The following is an 18,427-nucleotide window of genomic DNA, read 5'->3' as shown; positions in this document are numbered from 1 at the left end:
TGAGGCAGGAGAGCGAGGCTCAGGTTCTCTGGACATGCCAACTAGAGCGGAAGTTTCCCAGAGCAGTCCTCACGGCCTCTCAGAGAGAAAAGCTACTGGAGCCACCATCGCCCTCCCCCGCACTGACTTCTTAACTCACGGACACAGACATTACAGGGGACAGTCAGTCACCACCTACCGTTTGACTTTTCACTATCTGCAGGCTTCATCTGAATGGGATGATGCATCTAAAAACACAAAAGTGAGAAAGTAAAGGCAGATTGAACAACTGCATGAACAGTCTCAGAAATTCCATCCTTTTAAACTTGAACACTGATATTGCTGTAAGGACCCACAGTTAAAGAACAAGACCTCTCCCAGGTAAAATGCAACCAAATGTACATGCAAGCCTGTGTTTTGTGTTCAGGAATACAGCCCTTTTGACTCACAGGGCACAGGGACACAGTAGTTAGCAGCTTGGGCTCTGCAGTCAGGCTTGAGTTCGAAACCTGGTTCTGCCACTCAGTATGGTTTCTGCCTGTATCTCAGAGGTGATTCTGGTCCCATCATGTATGCTAGCTACGTGATCTTGGGCAAGTGTCTTAACTTCTCTGAGCTTCAGTTTCCTCATCTGCGACATGAAGAGAACACCTGCACAGTAGGGCTGTGGGAATTAAGTGAGAGAATGCATGTAAAGTGCTTAATTAACAGGGCACAGGATGTGCTGAAAAAAGAGCTATTGTTATTTTGTTATTACAAATTTGAATGCAAATTATCTGTGTGCTCCTTCTGGCCATTCTGTCTGCTGCATAGATCTTCTTAGGTCTCAGTGTTACGAGAATCTGAAGGTCTACCAGTTGACTGACTCAGGTGCCAAGGTGTAATTTTTATTAAACACAGAGTATGGGACAGAATGGAGGGAGGGAGGAAAGGGGTGGAGTGAGGGGAGAGGGAGGCACAGACCTTAGGACCATGTCTGTTCAGTACACAGGGAGGAGCAGAAAGAGCCTGAGGTGATGTGGTGCCCAGATCTGGAATCAGGGCAGAACTGGGTGCCCGCCAGCACTTTCCGCAACACCCATCACACCACCATGCAGGACCTGCAGAGCTGACTCCAACTGCAGAATGCTGCCGCTATTTCCAATTAAAATAAATTCCTCAAACTACTTTCAAAGGTCCTCTTGCTTCATATTTCATCCTACCCCAAGGAACACTGGAGCCACAGGGTAGATGGAATCACTGGCTGTGCAAATGCTTTTATTATAATGGGTCCCATTCTCCCTGAACCTTTAATTTCCCCAGTGGACTTCCACCACTTGCAAGCCACAGCTCTGGGTTTTATCTAATTTACATGAAAGGGCAATGGCACTTGGCTGTAGCACTTAAATGATGGGAAATTATCATCAGGCAGTCAGGATCATGTGCAGCTAGTGCCTGCCAGGGTCTCCAAAACACACGAGGAAGAGGAAGAGGGAATACTATGAGTGGGGGAGAGACAAGCCATGCAGAGCTGCTTTGTTTATTCTGCAAGGCAAGATGCTCTTATGCATAGAACATAGGCCTTGAGATGTGATATCTACTCATATTCCCACTCCATTCATTAATCTGTTCAATTTATAGAAGAGCCTAGAATGAGAATGAAATGTTTAATGACCGATAAAGGGATCAGTAAGTAGATCAGACTTTTCCAAAAAGACTGGAATATACACCTAAAAAGAAGTCAAAAGTAAACTGTGGGAAACACCTGATTTGGGCTAAGGAATATGGCCTCCATCCTATGTGTAACAGAAAGAATGATCCCCCAAAAAATGTTGGGGGGAGACGGACTGAGTCTTTGAGAAAGCTGTTCTTTCCTCACACCTCATCCACTCATTCAGCAAAAATCTCTGAGGTACCCACTGTGTCCCTGGTTATAGCCTAAGAAGTGAGGAAGGAAGGCCAAGGGGAGAAGTCCAGACCCTTTGGGAGCTCACTGTGTGGTGGAGGAGGCTGCCTGTAAACAGCCTCCCATGCAACACGGGTGAGCACTGTGGCAGACACAGGAACGAGAGACTGTGAGAGCCCAAAGAAGCAGGCACTCCTTTCTGCCTGGCAAGGGAAGAGAAGGCTTCTCAGCAAAGGCGGCATCCGATTAGTATCCTAAAGGCCAAGTTGGACTTGCCAGCAGAGGAAGGGGAAATGGAATATCCCACGTAAAGACACACGGGGTGAGAAAGAGAACAGGGTCTTGCGGCGAGTCATCCGAAATGAGAGGGGAAGGGCACAGGAGCGGCTGCAAAGGGCGTGAGCATCCAGTTCTCAAAGGATCTTGTGCACTACAAAACTGAAATTTTGTCTAACTAAATGTGAATGGTCAAGCACAGAAAATTTAAGTAGCCAAGGCAACAAGCTGAAATTTGAATTCTAGGAAAGTCCCTTTTGGCTACAGTGGAGGACGGATTATAAAGGAGCAACAAAGGAGCAGGGAGAACAGCAGAGGCGCCACTGCAACCATCCAGTGAAACTGATGAAGATGTCAACTTCAGAGGCAACTGGCAGATTGTGGGGAAAAGGGAAAGAGAGAACCCCAGGCCTGGACAACTAGATATACTTTTGGCTTATCACCCAAATAAAGAAAACAAGAGCGCCATTTTGGAGGGGACTGCTGAGCACAGGTCTGCACATGACCCATTTGATGTGACTGGGATTAGAGAGAAGTTGGGAAAGGGCGGTCCGAGATGTAGCAAGGGCCCTGAGAGGTGGCAGCAGAGCCCGCAGGCATGGGTGGAGCTGTCCACAGAGGGAATGCGAAGTGAAGAGAGTTCAGAGCCTGGGACAGAACACTGGTCTGAGAGGGACAGACGAAGGGCAGCCAGAGAAGCAGGAGCAGGAACAAGTGGTCCCACATGAGCCACATGGGGAGAGGTTTACAAAAAAGGTGGTGCTGCTAGACGCTACAATGAAAATGCCCAAGCGTTCTTTTGGATTTGGCAATAAAAAATTCTTTAGGGAATTAATCAAAAGACTTTTCTGTAGGTGTGCGGGAGGGCAGAATGTGAGCTTGCAAAGGGTTGGGGAGTAACAGGGAAGATAATAGTGGAAATGATAAATGTAGATGACTATTTCAAGAAAAGTCTCTACAAAGCGAGGGTTGGAGGGGGAGATACAGGAAGCCTGATGGAGGATGGGGTGGAGTCTTTCCTTTCCAGGTGGCAAAGACTTGTACAGGAGAATGTTTAGAAAAGATGCAGATGTGATTTACAAGCTAAAGAGAGGAAAAGAGGAGATAAGTATATCTATGTTACATATGGGACACAAAATGAAGTGAATGGGAATCCTGCCCTCAGGGAGCTGACGGTCCATCCTAGAAGCTGATATGCACAAACATACAGAAGAATGGTGACCAACCTCAGACATTTGGATCAATCTGCGAAGTGCATGGAAGTCTAGAGCAGGAAACGTGGGAGCTGTAATTCTGTAAGGACAGAATCATTGTACTCGCAAGCTGTGAAGGGCCTGGCAATCATTTAGTCCAATGCTCTCAATTTATTGGTCTGCAGGGACTGAGAGACTTCACTAAGGACACACAGCTGGTTAACGGCTGAGACGGGATCAGAAATCTAAGCTTCCTGCTCTCACCCAGTGCCGATTCCCCCTATCACATTGCTTCTCCACAAAACACCCCACATGGGATTTGGACACATGAGCCCGCAATGAAAACTGCAGGCTTCACTCGCTGAAAGCACCAGGCACGCATTAGAAGTCGCCTGCAATATCCCCTTACTAAACTCCCCAAACACTTTATCTATGCAGCTTTATGACCGGCATTATACTGAGACTCGACTCTTGGTTTTATTGTAGCTTCTGAGAGAATTAGCTCAGTTTCTGACCCGAGACTACCCAGAGGCTCAGGAATGCTAAAGTGGTGGTACAGTCATGTGCGCACACTATGTTCTGGTCAACGAACCACATGTACAGGGTGGTCCCCTAAGATTATAAAGGAGTTGAATAATTCTTATTGCCTAGTGACCTCACAGCCATAGTACCATCTTTGCGATCTTTGCAATCCTTACATGTCTATGGTGATGCTGAGGTAAGCAAATCTACTGTGCTGCCAGTTGGATGAAGGTACAGCACATATGATTATGTGCATCATTTTCTCTTGTGCTTGACTTAATCTCATGTCATTTTGCATAGTAACATGTTGTACAGGCTTGTAGCCTAGGAGCAACAGGCTTACCTCACAGCCTGGGCATGTGGGAGGCCATATCATCCAGGTTTGTCTATGATGTTCACACAAACACAAAACTGCCTAACAACGCGTGTCTCAAAACATATGGCGTCGTTAAGAGACTCATGACTATGATAAAGCAGCTATTGCCACTGAAGACTCGACCTTTGTTTTGCTCTTTCCTAGGCCAAGGGTGGGGGGTGAAAGTCACCTTCACAGAGATCACAACTGTCAGGCCCTGGTGAATTCTGAACGGGTGGTCACCCCTACTTCAGGTATGTTCTGAAGACAATTTAGATAATGTATGTAAAGCACTGTGACCTTCTTGGGGAGAGGTGTTCCATCAGTACTGTATTAAGAATGGCTCATTATCATGAACAGTTCATGTGAGTTACAAATTTCCGATCAGATACAGGATGTAAATGTCAAGGAAGACAAAAAATGGTTTAGAGGTGTCCTTCTCATGTTTTACTTCCTTGAAATCTCATGACTCCAAAGACCGTTGGGAGGTTTGTTGAATGGAGTAGAGAAATTACTGTCAAGGAAAAGGCACTCTAGTTTCAAATTTCCAGTCATAACTAAGGGGTTCTTTCCCTAAACAGGAAATGGTTTCAAAGATCTGATCCGGTGTGACTCCAGGACTACTTTTTCATTCCCTTACTTCTGCTTCTACCAGACACTCTGTTAGCTGCTGGGAATACAGCGGAAAAGTGTTCTCATCCCGATGGCTTGAGCCTGTTACACAGTGGGAGAGAGAGCTCCGTCAGACGCTCCCCCCACCCAGGGGACGTGTGCTGTGCTAAGACCTACAGTGTGAGAACCTGGTGGAGAGACGCCCAACACAGAAGGAGAAAGGGCAAGCTGGAGAAGGTGTCTCAGTGGAAGCAGTGATTGAGTTTAACCTTGAAGGAATGCTAATGTTAATCAATATACAAGTGAAGGACATTTGAGGGAAGAAACAACATACTTGAAGGTGCAGAGTAAGAGAAATAGGTCATATTGTTACTAAAGAACGATGATAGGACATCCTGACCAACAGAGGAAACAATAAGGCCACTAAAGATCATCCACCAATTACAAAGCATAAGACTAAGTGAGGGATATATTCATGAATGGCAATATTTCAAGTATAAAGACAAAACACAAGTCTGCTCACCCCTGAATTAAAACTGCTGTGGGAACCCTGACTGACAGCCAGTAGCCACAACATCACTGCATTCCTCAACAGTGGAAGACAAAACCCTTGGGGTCAGAACTGCTGATTCTCAATGTGGCTGCTGTAGCAACCAGGGACACTGGTCTTATCTGCTGCCAGAGCTGGACGGTGGAGCCGGAGGCTGGCGCTCCAGTCTGTGCTCTGCGCTTGGAGGTCCCAGTTGACATCAACAGACCAGAGGAAGGGCCAGAGAATTTGGCAGTCACCCTTCCAACCTCCTCATATCTCACCAGTTGTAAGGAAATCTCAGAGTCAGAGTGGAGGCTAGTTCCCTGGGGCGGGGGTACTCTTCTCCTTCTGTCTACAGCAAGTGAACACACTATCTTCGTGAATTTTTGCAGAGTCTCCTAAGACACACGCGTCAATTAAATTGAGACTGTGTCTCCATAGCCATACAGGGCTGGCTGTGTCTGAAAAAACCTGCATCCTTGGAGCACACTGAGACGCAGGAGGGCTCTGGGTGTTGTCACCCAGGCTCCCTGTTGGTGGAGCGCTTGTCCCAGGGAGATGCCAAGATCAATTGTTTTGGAAACAGGTCCTGATTCATGGCAGTGAGTCTGACTTAACATATTTCATCAAGTTTACATTTCTATGAAGAAAGTCTTTGAAATCCATTCCCTTGAATATTTCTTTGACTGCATATGAATTTCCTTTTCATTTTATTGTAGAACATTTTGCCTCAAGTTACACATTACAGTACTGGATAATATCTTGGTCCATATTTAACCCTGTTTGTTTAAGAACCAATGAAGTTTAATAAGAGGGGAAATTTTGAGAGCTCCCTCCTCGGTTCCCAGCGGGCAGAGGAAGAGCCAACTGTGTTTCTTAGAAATCAGTCAATTTCTGTTACATTTGTGTAGTAACATGTACAGTGAGGTGGAGCCTCTGGAGAAGAGTTCTGCTGCTGCAGCTCACGGAGGGGCTGTTGCTTCGGGCTTTGATTAGGCTTTCAGTGAGCTAGAGATTCCTAAAGAGAAAGACCATATCCCACTGTCCCCTCTATGCCAAAGCCAAGCACGACATCAATGACAAGATGCAGCCTGCTCCTGTCTGACACAGGCCCAGTTGCCATCCCAGGCCTCCACTCCGGTGGGAAGCTGTCTGTGAGTGCTGGAGCACGCCAGCCTTCCAGTGCAAAGCCTCACCCTTTCTCCTGCCTCCTAACGAGTGAGTGGCACTTAACCCTCCCTCCTCTGCTCCCCGCACATGCCCAGAGGGCCCCAGATCTGGCCTGGTCTTCAGCAAGGCAGATTGCTGATAGGACCCGACGCTCCTCACTCCTGAACGCACTGACCTTCGAGTCGAAGCCAAGAGCCCAGCTGCAGCTCATGAAAATGAAAATGAGGATACATCTGCGCAGCAGAGCCATTACCCAAAGTCTGTGGGGGTAGCGTCACGTGCAGGGAGCTGTACATAACCCTGGCAGCAGCTGTCACTGCCTACATTATGAGTCCTATCATGTCACAGGGGCAGAGATGAGGCTGGGCCACAGGGCACCAGCATTCATACTCTCTGGAGTTCCCATTACACACAAAGTCCGGCGTGACTGCGCAAAACCTCTCTGTCTTGGTTCTGTGATGAATGAGGGGGAGAGCAGGAGCTGCAACAGCCCATGTTAACACAGGCCAGGTGTGGGAGATGGAGGACCTGGGGGCAGGAAACGGGCTGAGGGGAGGTGACAGGGCCGATTCCTCACATGGAGGAGAGCTCGTGCTAGAACTTGTTTAACCCGGCCGTCACCAATTGACGAGTGAACCGCCTTTAACACGAGATTCAATAAAACATGCCATTTTTAACCTGAAATGGGTTTTACAGAGTCACTGTTACGCATCTCATTGTTAAACCTATCCTGACCTCTGGAGAGAGTAGCCGTGATGGTACATATTATAAGCTTACTGCCCATAAAATATTTAAAGGGAGACAAAGAGAGGAGGGAAAGAGGTGAATTCACAGAAGAGCTATGCACTATCCGAGAAAATGAAAAGACCCTAGCCGTGAAGACAAACTGGAATTTTTCTTTCGCTCAAGACAACACGCGTATGACTCATGCAGAATACTTCGTATCTTGTTGTACAGCAGACCAGGGAATACCAAAAGCACCTGTGCTTTAAGAACTTTACTTTTTTTTTAACAATTCAAAAGAGCTATTAGATTTTTTAAAATTTTATTTATTTTTAGAGAGGGAAGGGAGGGAGGTAGAGAGAGAGAGATAAACATCAATGTGCAATTGCTGGGGGCCGTGGACTGCAACCCAGGCATGTACCCTGGCTGGGAATCGAACCTGTGACATTTTGGTTTGCAGCCTGCGCTCAATCCACTGAGCTACACCAGCCAGGGCAGAACTTTTCTTTAGAAAGGGTTATATGTTGGGAACCGCCCTGACTGGTATCAGAGGCTGAAACCCCCGCCTAAGCTAAGGCTAAGGGAACGCCCTTGGAACCTTAAGCCAGCAAGGAGACAAAAGCTTATCTCCCTGGCAGGAATGCTGCTTCTGCTGCTTTATTCATGACTGAACCCCCAAAAAGCTTGGTCGGTTAGCCAAAGACGGGTAAGATTCCCCACGGGGGGAACGACCTAAGCCAGGCACGATCACTTTGGGAGGCCCCCCTAAAAGAAGGACTTGGGGGGCTGCAGCAAAAGGGGGTGATGGACCCTCGCTCCTCGGCTTTGACAAAGTCTGAGTTCTCAGCGTCTGGAAGAAAATCTCCTTATCTCTCGGTTGCCTTAGTTCCCTTGCTCCACCTAAGCCTGAAACAATGACAGGGTGGTACAGCTTGGTACTGAGAAGTGCGGATTTCCCGGGGTGATCAGGCCTAAGAAAGAACATGTAAATTACTGTGAAACCTCCTTTGTTTAGAATGCTCTCAGTTGAATGAGAAGGGTCTTAGGAGGAAGTTAGTTTGTTCCTCAGTCTTACAGCTCTTTGACCCCCAACTCAATAGACCGGCAGAGTTCTTTGTTTTCTATGGTTCCTTACTTCCCCCTAATGAGTACTGTACTTTACCTAATTATTATGCAAAATGAGCCTAATAAAAGCAGGTATGGACGGTAAATCAGCGCGCTCCCCACTGGGGGGGTGGCCATTTCGTCCCTACTTCCCCACAGAAACTAGTCTGTCTCTGTGCATGTGTTGTTTTTTCTCGCGTGTTTATCGTCGAGCCATCCACAGCGTTCCGTGGTCACTGCTGGCCGGTGACCCACGCGCAACAGTTATAAATGGCAAAGGTGGTAAGTTTCAAAAGAACTGCCACCAACTGGAGACATGCCACTCCCCAAATGACCACGTGTGCTGTCATGGGGTCTGCTGTCATGGGAAGGCGCCCCCAAAGCTGTGTGGCTTCCCTAACCCTCCAGGAAGGGAATGTTGCTGTTTCAGCCACTGTTCTGTTATGCTCTCCCTGAGAAAGAGTGGGATGAAACAAAAGCAGCTTTAGGAATGTTGACTTACAAGTATTAAATAAGAACTTCTGAATTTTTCTGATTTGTTTGAATGGTAATACGGTGGTAAACTTGCTAAGATATCTGGAATAGAATGATACCTCTGCAAGAATACAGAGGACAGAAATAATGTCTTTGATCAGTCGAAAGAAACTTTTGTCATTGGAACAAAGTCAGATTTTGAGCTCACAGCTATACCTGTTCACTGTAGAGTTTAGGCACTTTTGGTGAAAACCTAGGTCCATCTTCCCTTCACTCCCAATGCTGCTGTGCGAAGCACTGCTGCAGGATCCTTAGGTATGTCAACTAAGTTAATTCTCACAACATCCTGAGACAGGGATACTCATGAGGAGCCAAGGAAGAGGGAGGGGAGGCCAGGCTCTCTAAAACATCTTATACCTGCACTGCTGAGAAGAAAATTGATGACAAGCAAGAGTAGATATCAGTTATTATGTGAGAGAAAAAATAATAGCTGACATTAATAGAGCCTGCATTTTGCAGTTTCTTCAGAAAACGATAGTGTAAAAAGTACACTGAAGTCTTCAGAATGGTCCGCTCTTTGTTGGCTAAGCCAGCATTTACACAAGGCGGCCCTGGTACTCACTTTTATGTTGACAACTAGATTATATAATGCCAATTTATTCAAATACTGCTGTGGAACTTCTGGAGATAGCTGAGTGCCTAGCTGTCCTCTGAAGATGCACATTCCTTGTTGGAAGGTGAGTGTGTAGGACGCGGTTACGCTCTGGGCCGCAGAGCTGCTGCAGAGTGCTCTTCTGTGCGCCACCACCAATGGTGCTGACGTGGGGGGTGCACAGGGCACTCTCAACCAGTATCTGCTCACGTGTAGCTTTAGGCAAGTGAACTAAGCAAGGAACAAAGGGGTATTTGGGTGTGACAACAAAGAAATATTGTTGTACTTTCTCTTTCTGCAGCAAATCACAAGGAGGGGGAAAAACTGTAGTGAAAATAAATGACTATTTCTTCTCCATAGACATTGATGCAGGTGAGCATAGTGCAGAGCATAGAAGATAATGCAGCTGAGCTATGCATTAAAGCATAGCTGGTGTAATTAAGTGTTCAATGAAGTTATCATTATCATTATTATTTTACTTTGTGTAAAGTTTTCTGGAGGAAATAAGGGAAGGGTGCCATTTGAAAGCTAAGAGAATATACTGGAAGGAATGGCTTTTCTTGGTCATCTGAGAAGTAAACAGCTAATATTGGTCAACTCCCAGCTTTCTTCATAAATGCTAATAATCCAGTGAGGAGGAAAACCCTATAGAACCCCAACTGTGTATCTGCTTTCGGCTTATCACACTCCAAAGAAAGCTTTTTTTTTTTTTTTTTTTTGCTGGAATTACTCTACCTGTTCACATTTCTGTAACAATCATGGGGCAGAGCAGAGGGGGAGACACAAGCAGTGAACCCATTCAGTCCTGGCAAAGAATAAAATAAAAACAATATTACAGGAAAATTAGATTACTCTGGGTGGAATTCTATGAGGGAATTTGGAGTCTGTTATGGTGATTAAGTCATCATTTCTGACAGATTACTCTAATCAGCTGTCAGAGAACATTCCACAACTCCATCTGTAACTTGGCGTCCTAGCTACCCAGCCCATGTTACCTTCTGTATACAAAACACACACAGACCAGAGCGGGTAGGTACAGCCCAGCATTTATTATGCTCATTAGCTGTGATTAGGTTCTTTGTTTTCATACTAAATAATAACACAGGCTTTCATTTTGCTTTATTTATTTTTAAAATGAGAAGAAAAATGAAAAAGCTCAAACTAGGAGGCATGGAATGTGAATGAGAAATAACTGTTATAACTAAGTGTGAACATATGCTTTTAGAAGCATTGCTGTTCAAGAAGAATGCTAATCCTCTCTTACTTTAATTTTTCTTGGGACTGTTACAGTGTATTACTTAAGAGAGGTAACTCTATGCCACTCTGTAACCCTCTAGTCAGACTGTGCTCCTAGCTGGCTGTTGTTTCAGGAGATGGTATTGTTACTGTGATGAGCGATGTTATTGTGAGCAGAAAGTGGTTCATTGATAACACTGCAGTTATTCCTCTCTGTCAGGCATCTTTGGGATATAATAAATAATTCATCCTGTCAGTTGAGCTCCCAAATAAATCCAAAAAAATAGTTAAAACTAAAAGATTGTATTTAAGTTTGTCTAAAATTCTCTATTTAGAGCTATAGATTTTAATGACAAAAAAAAAAAAAACTAGAGTGTACAAGACAATTTTGGAAATGGAGATCAATAGAAAGACTCATAATAAGGTGTGCAGAGCATCGTGCTGCTGTGGCAATACCAGTACAGCAGAGGACCATATGACGATATTGTGTGACAGTTGGATGATCGCGATCACTTCTAATTAATGAGCCAAAATTAAGAGGAAGGCAATAATGCTGCCCTTTTCACTAAGTGGGATATAGACAGATATCCTCATAGAACCATGATTTCTTTTTGATTGTGGAACTGTCTCCCCAAATCAATGATGGATGCTCCAAGAGTTATTCTTCCAGATGTTACCCAGATGCTAAATTAGACATGCTGCCTCACTGAGCCATGCAAAAATCACACTGACATAATAGTGTCTGGCCTGGCCATTAAGGAGTGGTTTAAGGACCTGGTAGTTCATTTACATTTCCAGTACTATGATCCTACAGGCCACAAACTCAGTATAATCTCATATTTTAAGACAAATGAGTCTGGTTTAAAAATAAATGGTCCTCTTGACATTGATCTCTTCCCATAATGACCATCACTGGGCTCAGTTCTCATGCGGCCTTAGAATAAATGACCACCCAGCCTGCCAGGGTCCTGGTGGCTCCTTCCCCCAACACCAGCTGCTCTCGGGTCATTCACTGTTACCCAGTTCTCAGTGCCTAGGGAACTGGGATGAACCGAGCCTTATGCCCTGCATGCTGGTGAGTGTATGGCACTGTGCCTCTCTCGTTAACCTTCACTGTATGGCAATGACCGTTTTGTTCAACTGGTTCTGCTGTTGGGCTCTTAGCCAAATCGGGTCTCTCTGCCTTCTTCCCAGGGGTTGACTCAGTTACTGACAATCCCTGGTATGGCTTTCCAGAATTTTCTTTCCTTAGGCTTCTTCAGCTACACCCCTGCTTCACGCCCCCCCCCCCCCCAACCCCGGAAATATCCTTGGACAGTGAAACATGCCCAGGTTGCACTTGCATTTCAGTTACTCCCTGGAAATGTGCTGTGCGAGGGAGCAGTTGCTGGGCCTGCATTCCCAGACCCCTCCCATTAACAGTCAGGTTTGGCGCTAAATTGACTTCCTTTTCTTCCTCTTAGAATTTTCAGTTTAGAGCCATCTCAGTTAAATTTCTTTTTCTTCTATATTTCTTTCTATTCCTCCTTAGCTCTTCATTACTGCTCAGATTCCTGCAATGGCCTCCTCACCAGTCCGGTCCCCACCCACCCCTCCCCAAACCATCTTATACCTGCCTTTTTAATCTAAGACTCAGGTCTAATCATTTCTCTCCCCTGCTCAAAAACTTGCAATTATCTGCCAAATTAAATTCTAGCTCCTTGGCCTGTCTTTCAAGGAACTCCGTGCTTTGACCCCAAATAACCTTTTCAGGCTCTACATTTCCCTTCTAGTCAAATTGGACAACTTCCTATTACTGGAACTTCTGCCATCTGCTCATCCAAAGAAACACATAATAACCCCTCTCATGCATATAAACACAACATTTCCTTTGCCAATATATAACTGCTGCATGTTGTTATATGGAAATACCTATATGTCAAGTTATTAGGTTGAATCATGTAAAAGTGCCACATTTATAGATTAAAAGTGGTTGAATAGTGACAATTTCATATGGTGCAACCTCGTATCTCGCACAGCAATGCAAATGCACTATCTTCTCTCCACGACTCATAAAAAGCCCCCAAGACTCAATTCATGCAGGCTATCTCCTTTGTGAGGTCTGGAAAGATTTTCAGTAACTCATCTGCACTCTTCACAAGTTGTACAATTTAAACATTAACTTGACAATAAAACAATGCTACCCTCTAAACCGACTGATGGCTATTTCGAGTGCAACACAAGGCACCCTCCATCCACCTTAGCAGCTTCAATGCTCTGCACAAATTAGTGATGCTCCATCCAGTAATCTCTAGTTTCCTTTCAAGTTTAAGGCAAACTAAAGCCACCACAAGAACACCCCTCTGACAAGCAAATCATTCAAATCGCTGGTTCAAAACTAACCCGGACATCTTAAGCCAATTTTATTTTATCTTGAACCTTCTGACAGGATGTAAGGCATTTCATCAAATCAACAGAAAAGCCCCAGTGAATTTCATATTCTAATGATCCTTCCATAGCTTGGCATCTGAGTCCTGAGCCGAGTTGCTTTGCCAGCCACGTTTATTAATTAGTGTCTAACATTTCCATCTCTCTGCAAGTTGCAACCTCTCATAAAAAATGCATGATTTGATTGGCTTAGGAATGACAACTTCATTTACAACAGACAAATAAATGCCATACCTCACTCAGCAGTCTTTTCCCATTTATTTAACTACCCCCATAGCCTTTGGGATTTGTACTAAGTGAATGAAAGTAGATAACTAGTACAATATTCCTTTCTTTATCATGTTTAAGTAAAAATGATTAAATATCACTCTCTCTTTTTAAAAACAAATGAGTCTGGCTTAAAAAAAATTCCTACTAAAAAAAGATGGCAAGTTTGGAAAAATGCCTTAAGGGCTATTTCATATTACCCATGTTTAAAATGAAAATCCATTAAACATCTGAGCAAGACATCTGATATTGTCTTTAGCAGCTATATTTATTCATCTCATCTTCCACAGTAGTACTAGACTTTGGTTGATATTTTGCCAAATGAAGATCTCTTCCAGTGCTGCAAATTCTTTATGAGCTTGATTTTAATTTTACTGTCTCATTTTGATTTCCACCTTTTACTTTAACATAAGAGATCACTTACCAACTTTGGAAATTATTGCTAGTACAGCTTAGGGAAATTATGATGGTTCAATTGTTCTATAAAAACCCTTATTCCGAAGCTGAGTCCTCTGAATATCAAATTCAAGGCCTGGGACCTCAAATACATGGCAAAGATAAACTTGGAAAGGGGATCCATGGGACAAGAAGATGGAAGAAATTTCACATTAAGAAAATAGTCAGTACCCTCCATTGACACCGCCTGACTTGCAATGGCAAACCTACTGTTACTGATCCTCTCTCCCATCTCTGGGTGTGAAGTGCTGAATGAGGTCTTAGCAAATGGAAGCTGTTTTGCATTTGTTTAGCAATGGAAAGAACACACAGCTGGAACCACAAGGTCTGGGTTAGAATCCTGACTTTGTCAACTGCAAATACCTATAGTCAAGCAACCTGACTTCCTGAAGAATCATGAACTCATACCATTTCTGACAGCAAGGATCATATCAGAAAATGATCCTTTTCAGGGTTGTTTGGCTGGAATCAGATAACATGTGAAAGTACACAGTGAACTGTAAAGTAATATATGATGATAAACTTATTTTAATTCACTTAAGGATAACAATTAGAGGAAAAAAATGCCTTGTGGCTACACATGCTCATGTTCCACCTTGTGCTTCTACTTTGTCGAGTAGGGGTCTGTCTACCCGACCAGAAGGATTTTGATGCAATGAAAATGTTGAGACCACCCTCCCAACCCCCACTTCTGCTCCACCAGTTTCTGAAGAACCCTTGAGATTTTTTTTATATTGAGAGACTGTGTATGAGTCAAAGCTACACTTGGGAGTTCATTTATTCAACTGACATTTGTTGAGTAGCGCCTGTGGAATGACTATGCTGCCTCTCAGAATGTTCCCTCTCCTGAAGGAATTTGGAGATTCGCATGGAAAAGGCTGAGATATAAACGGTCAGGGGGAACAGAATGGAGCAGGTGGCAGGATGAGTTTCAGGACGTGCTGCAGTGGATCATGGTGAAAGCATATTCAGTTCTACCTGCCAGGACGGGTGAGACGGCACTTGCATGATGTCCCATGGCTGGGACACAGCCATTGGCAAGAGTGCAGTTGGCAAGAGTGTCACAGAAGTTGGAGAAAAAGGAAGGGGCACCGCATGGAGTTCAGATCTCATTCTTACGACTCAGCAGTTGCATCCATTTTCTTCTGCCCTAAGACACAACAATGTTCACCCGTGCTCATCTGTGCTGAGGGTAACAGGTAGCTTCCAGTGTCCCGATGGTGACATCCTCTTCCACTTAAGAAAGCATCTGTAGGACTAATGAGTTACTATAGGGATGGATAACTTCAAAAGCCCCCTAGTCCCTTCTGTGCTTTTATTAGCTCTCATGACAACTGATAAGTCCCAAATTGTACAGAGGGTAGAATTCTAGAGATACTACTACGGTAGAACACAGGATTTCCTCACGGATTAGCAAGAGGCTATGGAAAGGGAGGAAAAGGAAGAGGAGTCAAGGATGATTTTGGCTTTTTGTCTCGGTGGGACCAACCATCCACTCAGACAGGGAATACTTGCAGAGGGCCTGTGTGCGGTGGGAGGAGGATTTACATATTGGAATTTCCTATGGACCATTTGGATGAAACTTCCAATACCAGATACTAGACACCTAGGTATGGGGTTTAGCAGGAAGTCTGATTTCAAAATCAAGACTTCGGGGTCAGCAGCCTACTGGAGACCACGAGAACGAACAATGGAGACCTGAGGAAATCACGCAGCCTGGGAAGAAAGGGGTGAAAAAAAAAACAAACCCTGGGGCACAGGCAGGAGTGTCCAACCTGTGGGCCAGTCCAGGATGCCTGTGAATGCGGCCCAATATCAAATCATAAATTGACTGAAAACATTATGAGATTCTGTGATTATATGTCGCAATGTATTTAATGTGTGGGCCAAGACAACTCTTCTTCTAGGGTGGTCCAGGGATGTCAAAATGTAGGGCACCCCCGGTAAGGCACAGTTCTTTGTTTGCCACCCTTATGGAAAACATCAAATTCCTTCCTATTCAGAGAAGGCATGTTGTTAATAATTTCTCTTCATTGTTGTAATGAAGGCACTGGGAAGGCCCATAGTGTGAGATATTTTATACATATTTTCTTTTATACTCAGCTCTGCTCGGATCCAGTTTTTCAATGTTCCAAGTTTTAGGTCAGGTCCAGCCTTCCCTGTCATAAATCAATATTGGGCCTAGCCAGCTGGAGTATTCACTTTTATTATTAAGAATTTTGTTAAAGTCTAAGCTAAATTTTTCCTTTCCCAGTAAAGCTTTTCCCAGTTATCACTGGAAATATTTAATGTCTGTATTACTATGAACTTGAAGAGCATATCATGTTTAGAGAAGGAACTCAAGATAAAATGCCCGTGAACACACCCAAAGAATCCCAACTATAACAGCTATCCCACCAAGTACAGTCAGAAACTGAAGGTCAAGGGTTCCTTTGAGACTCTGGGATGTGATTTTGGAAACTAGGCACCTGGCACAATTGCCTTTGAGAGACTGCCGCCCATGAGATCACTGACTTGTAGGCAAAGTGTTCTTGCGTTCTCCTTTTCCCATCCATGAATGACTCTGAGGCAAGTTACACAGAAATACAACAAGGGTGTGCCCTCAGTGTGGCATACAGCTACTGAGCCAATGTCATCAAAGCACCTCTCAGGAGGTGTGACCAAAGAGTGCCACAGGGACAGAAACACCCTTATCCTGGCTTTTTCCCTCCTTTCCTAGTGACAAGGAGACTTTATACTTAGTCACCAGGTTTGAGAGTCTGGAGCTCATTTTCACTAACGAGCTGATATGTCGATTAACTACTAGATCCTGTCACCCTGTGAGTTACAGTCTTCTAATTCTTTCCAAGACCAAAGGTGAGGGGACTGAACCCATATGACTCAGAGGCACAGTGAGAACATATGAGAAAAAAGAATATATTGAGCCAAGTGCTGGAAGCAACCTAGGTGCCCATCAGTAAATGAATGGGTCAAAAAACTGTAGTGCATTTACACAATGGAATTCTATGCAGCAAAAAGAAAGAAGGAGCTCCTACCCTTTGCAACAGCATGGATGGAACTGGAAAGCATTATGCTACGCGAAATAAGCCAGGTGGTAAAAGATTAAATACCATATGATCTCACCTTTAACAGGAACCTAATCAACAAAACAAACAAATAAGTAAAACAGAACCAAAGACACTGAAATTGAGAACAGGCTAGCAGTGACCAGAGGGGAGAGGGGAGGGAATTTCAGGGGAAGAGGGGAAGGGTTTACAAGTATAAAGGACAAGTATAAAGGACACATGGACAAAAACAAGGGGGTGGTGGGCTGGGATGGGGGTAAAATTAAAAAAATATATATATATATATCAGTCTCCAAAAATGCATAGTTAAGAGGCAGAAGCTACTTTTTAACCCCAGTCCTATTAATTCAGCTCTAATTAGAAACTGAAGTATAATGGGTAGAGGAATGTGAGCATGAAAGGTGTCAACTGTATACAAACTCAGCCGATAGGATTTTCAAGACAGTCATTTGATGGTGATAAGTGAAATAAACACAGGGTGTGTGTGTGTGTGTTCGTGGGTGTTGGCCCTGCTAGTTCTCCTCTTCCTTTTGATGGACTCCTGCTGGATCCCCTTTTCTGTTCAGGTCTAACACACCACCAACAGGTGTCACATGGAAGTTATTCCCTCTTTGGCTATCGATTATCTCTTGTCCTGCCCTGTTTCCCTCCCTGTCCCATCCAGCAGCTCTGTTCACCTTCTGCTTCTCATGCGGCCAACAAGCTGCACTTGGTGCTTTGATGCTGGTCTGACAAATTTGGGACTTAGCTGGGACTTAGACAAATGCTGGCGATGGCAAATTTTAGTTTTATGTGGCAACAAATGACTGTGCTTCCAGACTGCTAATGAGGATGTCTGTTGTACTTCAGGTGATTAGGAATAACCCGAAAATGTGAAAAATTGTTTCTTGAGGAAACAGCACTGGTAAGGTCTGTTTCCTTGAGAAGGATGAAAAACATGAAGCACTCAGGGGGATATCTTACAACTATTTGGGGTAGATGACATTCCTTCTAAGCTCCCCAAACTGCAAAAACAAACATGCATAAAGCACCCCTTATAGCATTCATGTGGTAGTTACAGTTTTTTTTTGTCAATGAAAGTCTCTCAAGTTGTGGATATCAAGAGAAATGGGATAAGGGTTTTGCTTTCCAGGTAAGGAATTTCCAGCCCAGGAATGATGAAGCAGCAGGGACTCCACATGTCTATTGTTTCCGAAAGGTGGGACCAGGCAGCCAAGTATTACAGATTAACTTTTTGTGACAGAAAATTGCTCCTCTTGCTTTACAATGAACTTATTTTGGCCAGAAAAACGGTGCTTAAAAAAGCACCAACTCCTCATCCTCTTACAGACCAGGACATATTAATTCTATATGTCTCACTCATGTGAGATTTTTTGTCTGGTCTTAGAGTGCTGATGGGATGGAAAAATACAGCTGCTTCTACTAAAATGCAGGTGAACAAAAGACTTCCTCAGCTGTCCCTTCACCTCTTTGCCTATCCCAGATAGTCAAGTCATCCC

The 18,427-nt window shown here is 44.3% G+C and overlaps 1 protein-coding gene across 8 annotated transcripts in view; it reads right to left on the bottom strand.

Moving 5' to 3' along the window:
• CELF2 (CUGBP Elav-like family member 2) overlaps positions 1–18,427 on the bottom strand; it is a 391,137-nt gene that overhangs the window by 78,194 nt on the left and 294,516 nt on the right. For all 8 annotated transcript variants that reach the window (XM_045857938.1, XM_045857937.1, XM_045857934.1 and 5 more), the window contains one exon: positions 179–227. In XM_045857938.1, the coding sequence (XP_045713894.1) occupies positions 179–227 (49 nt within the window). The remainder of the gene's footprint in view (positions 1–178; positions 228–18,427) is intronic.

The sequence above is a fragment of the Phyllostomus hastatus genome, unplaced genomic scaffold (assembly GCF_019186645.2).
Source record: "Phyllostomus hastatus isolate PE091 unplaced genomic scaffold, TTU_PhHast_1.1 phas_scaffold_1674, whole genome shotgun sequence".
In the NCBI taxonomy this organism is placed as follows: Eukaryota; Metazoa; Chordata; class Mammalia; order Chiroptera; family Phyllostomidae; genus Phyllostomus; species Phyllostomus hastatus.
The sequence above is the reverse complement of the archived record's forward strand: the minus strand, read 5'-3'. Positions and strand labels throughout refer to the sequence as shown.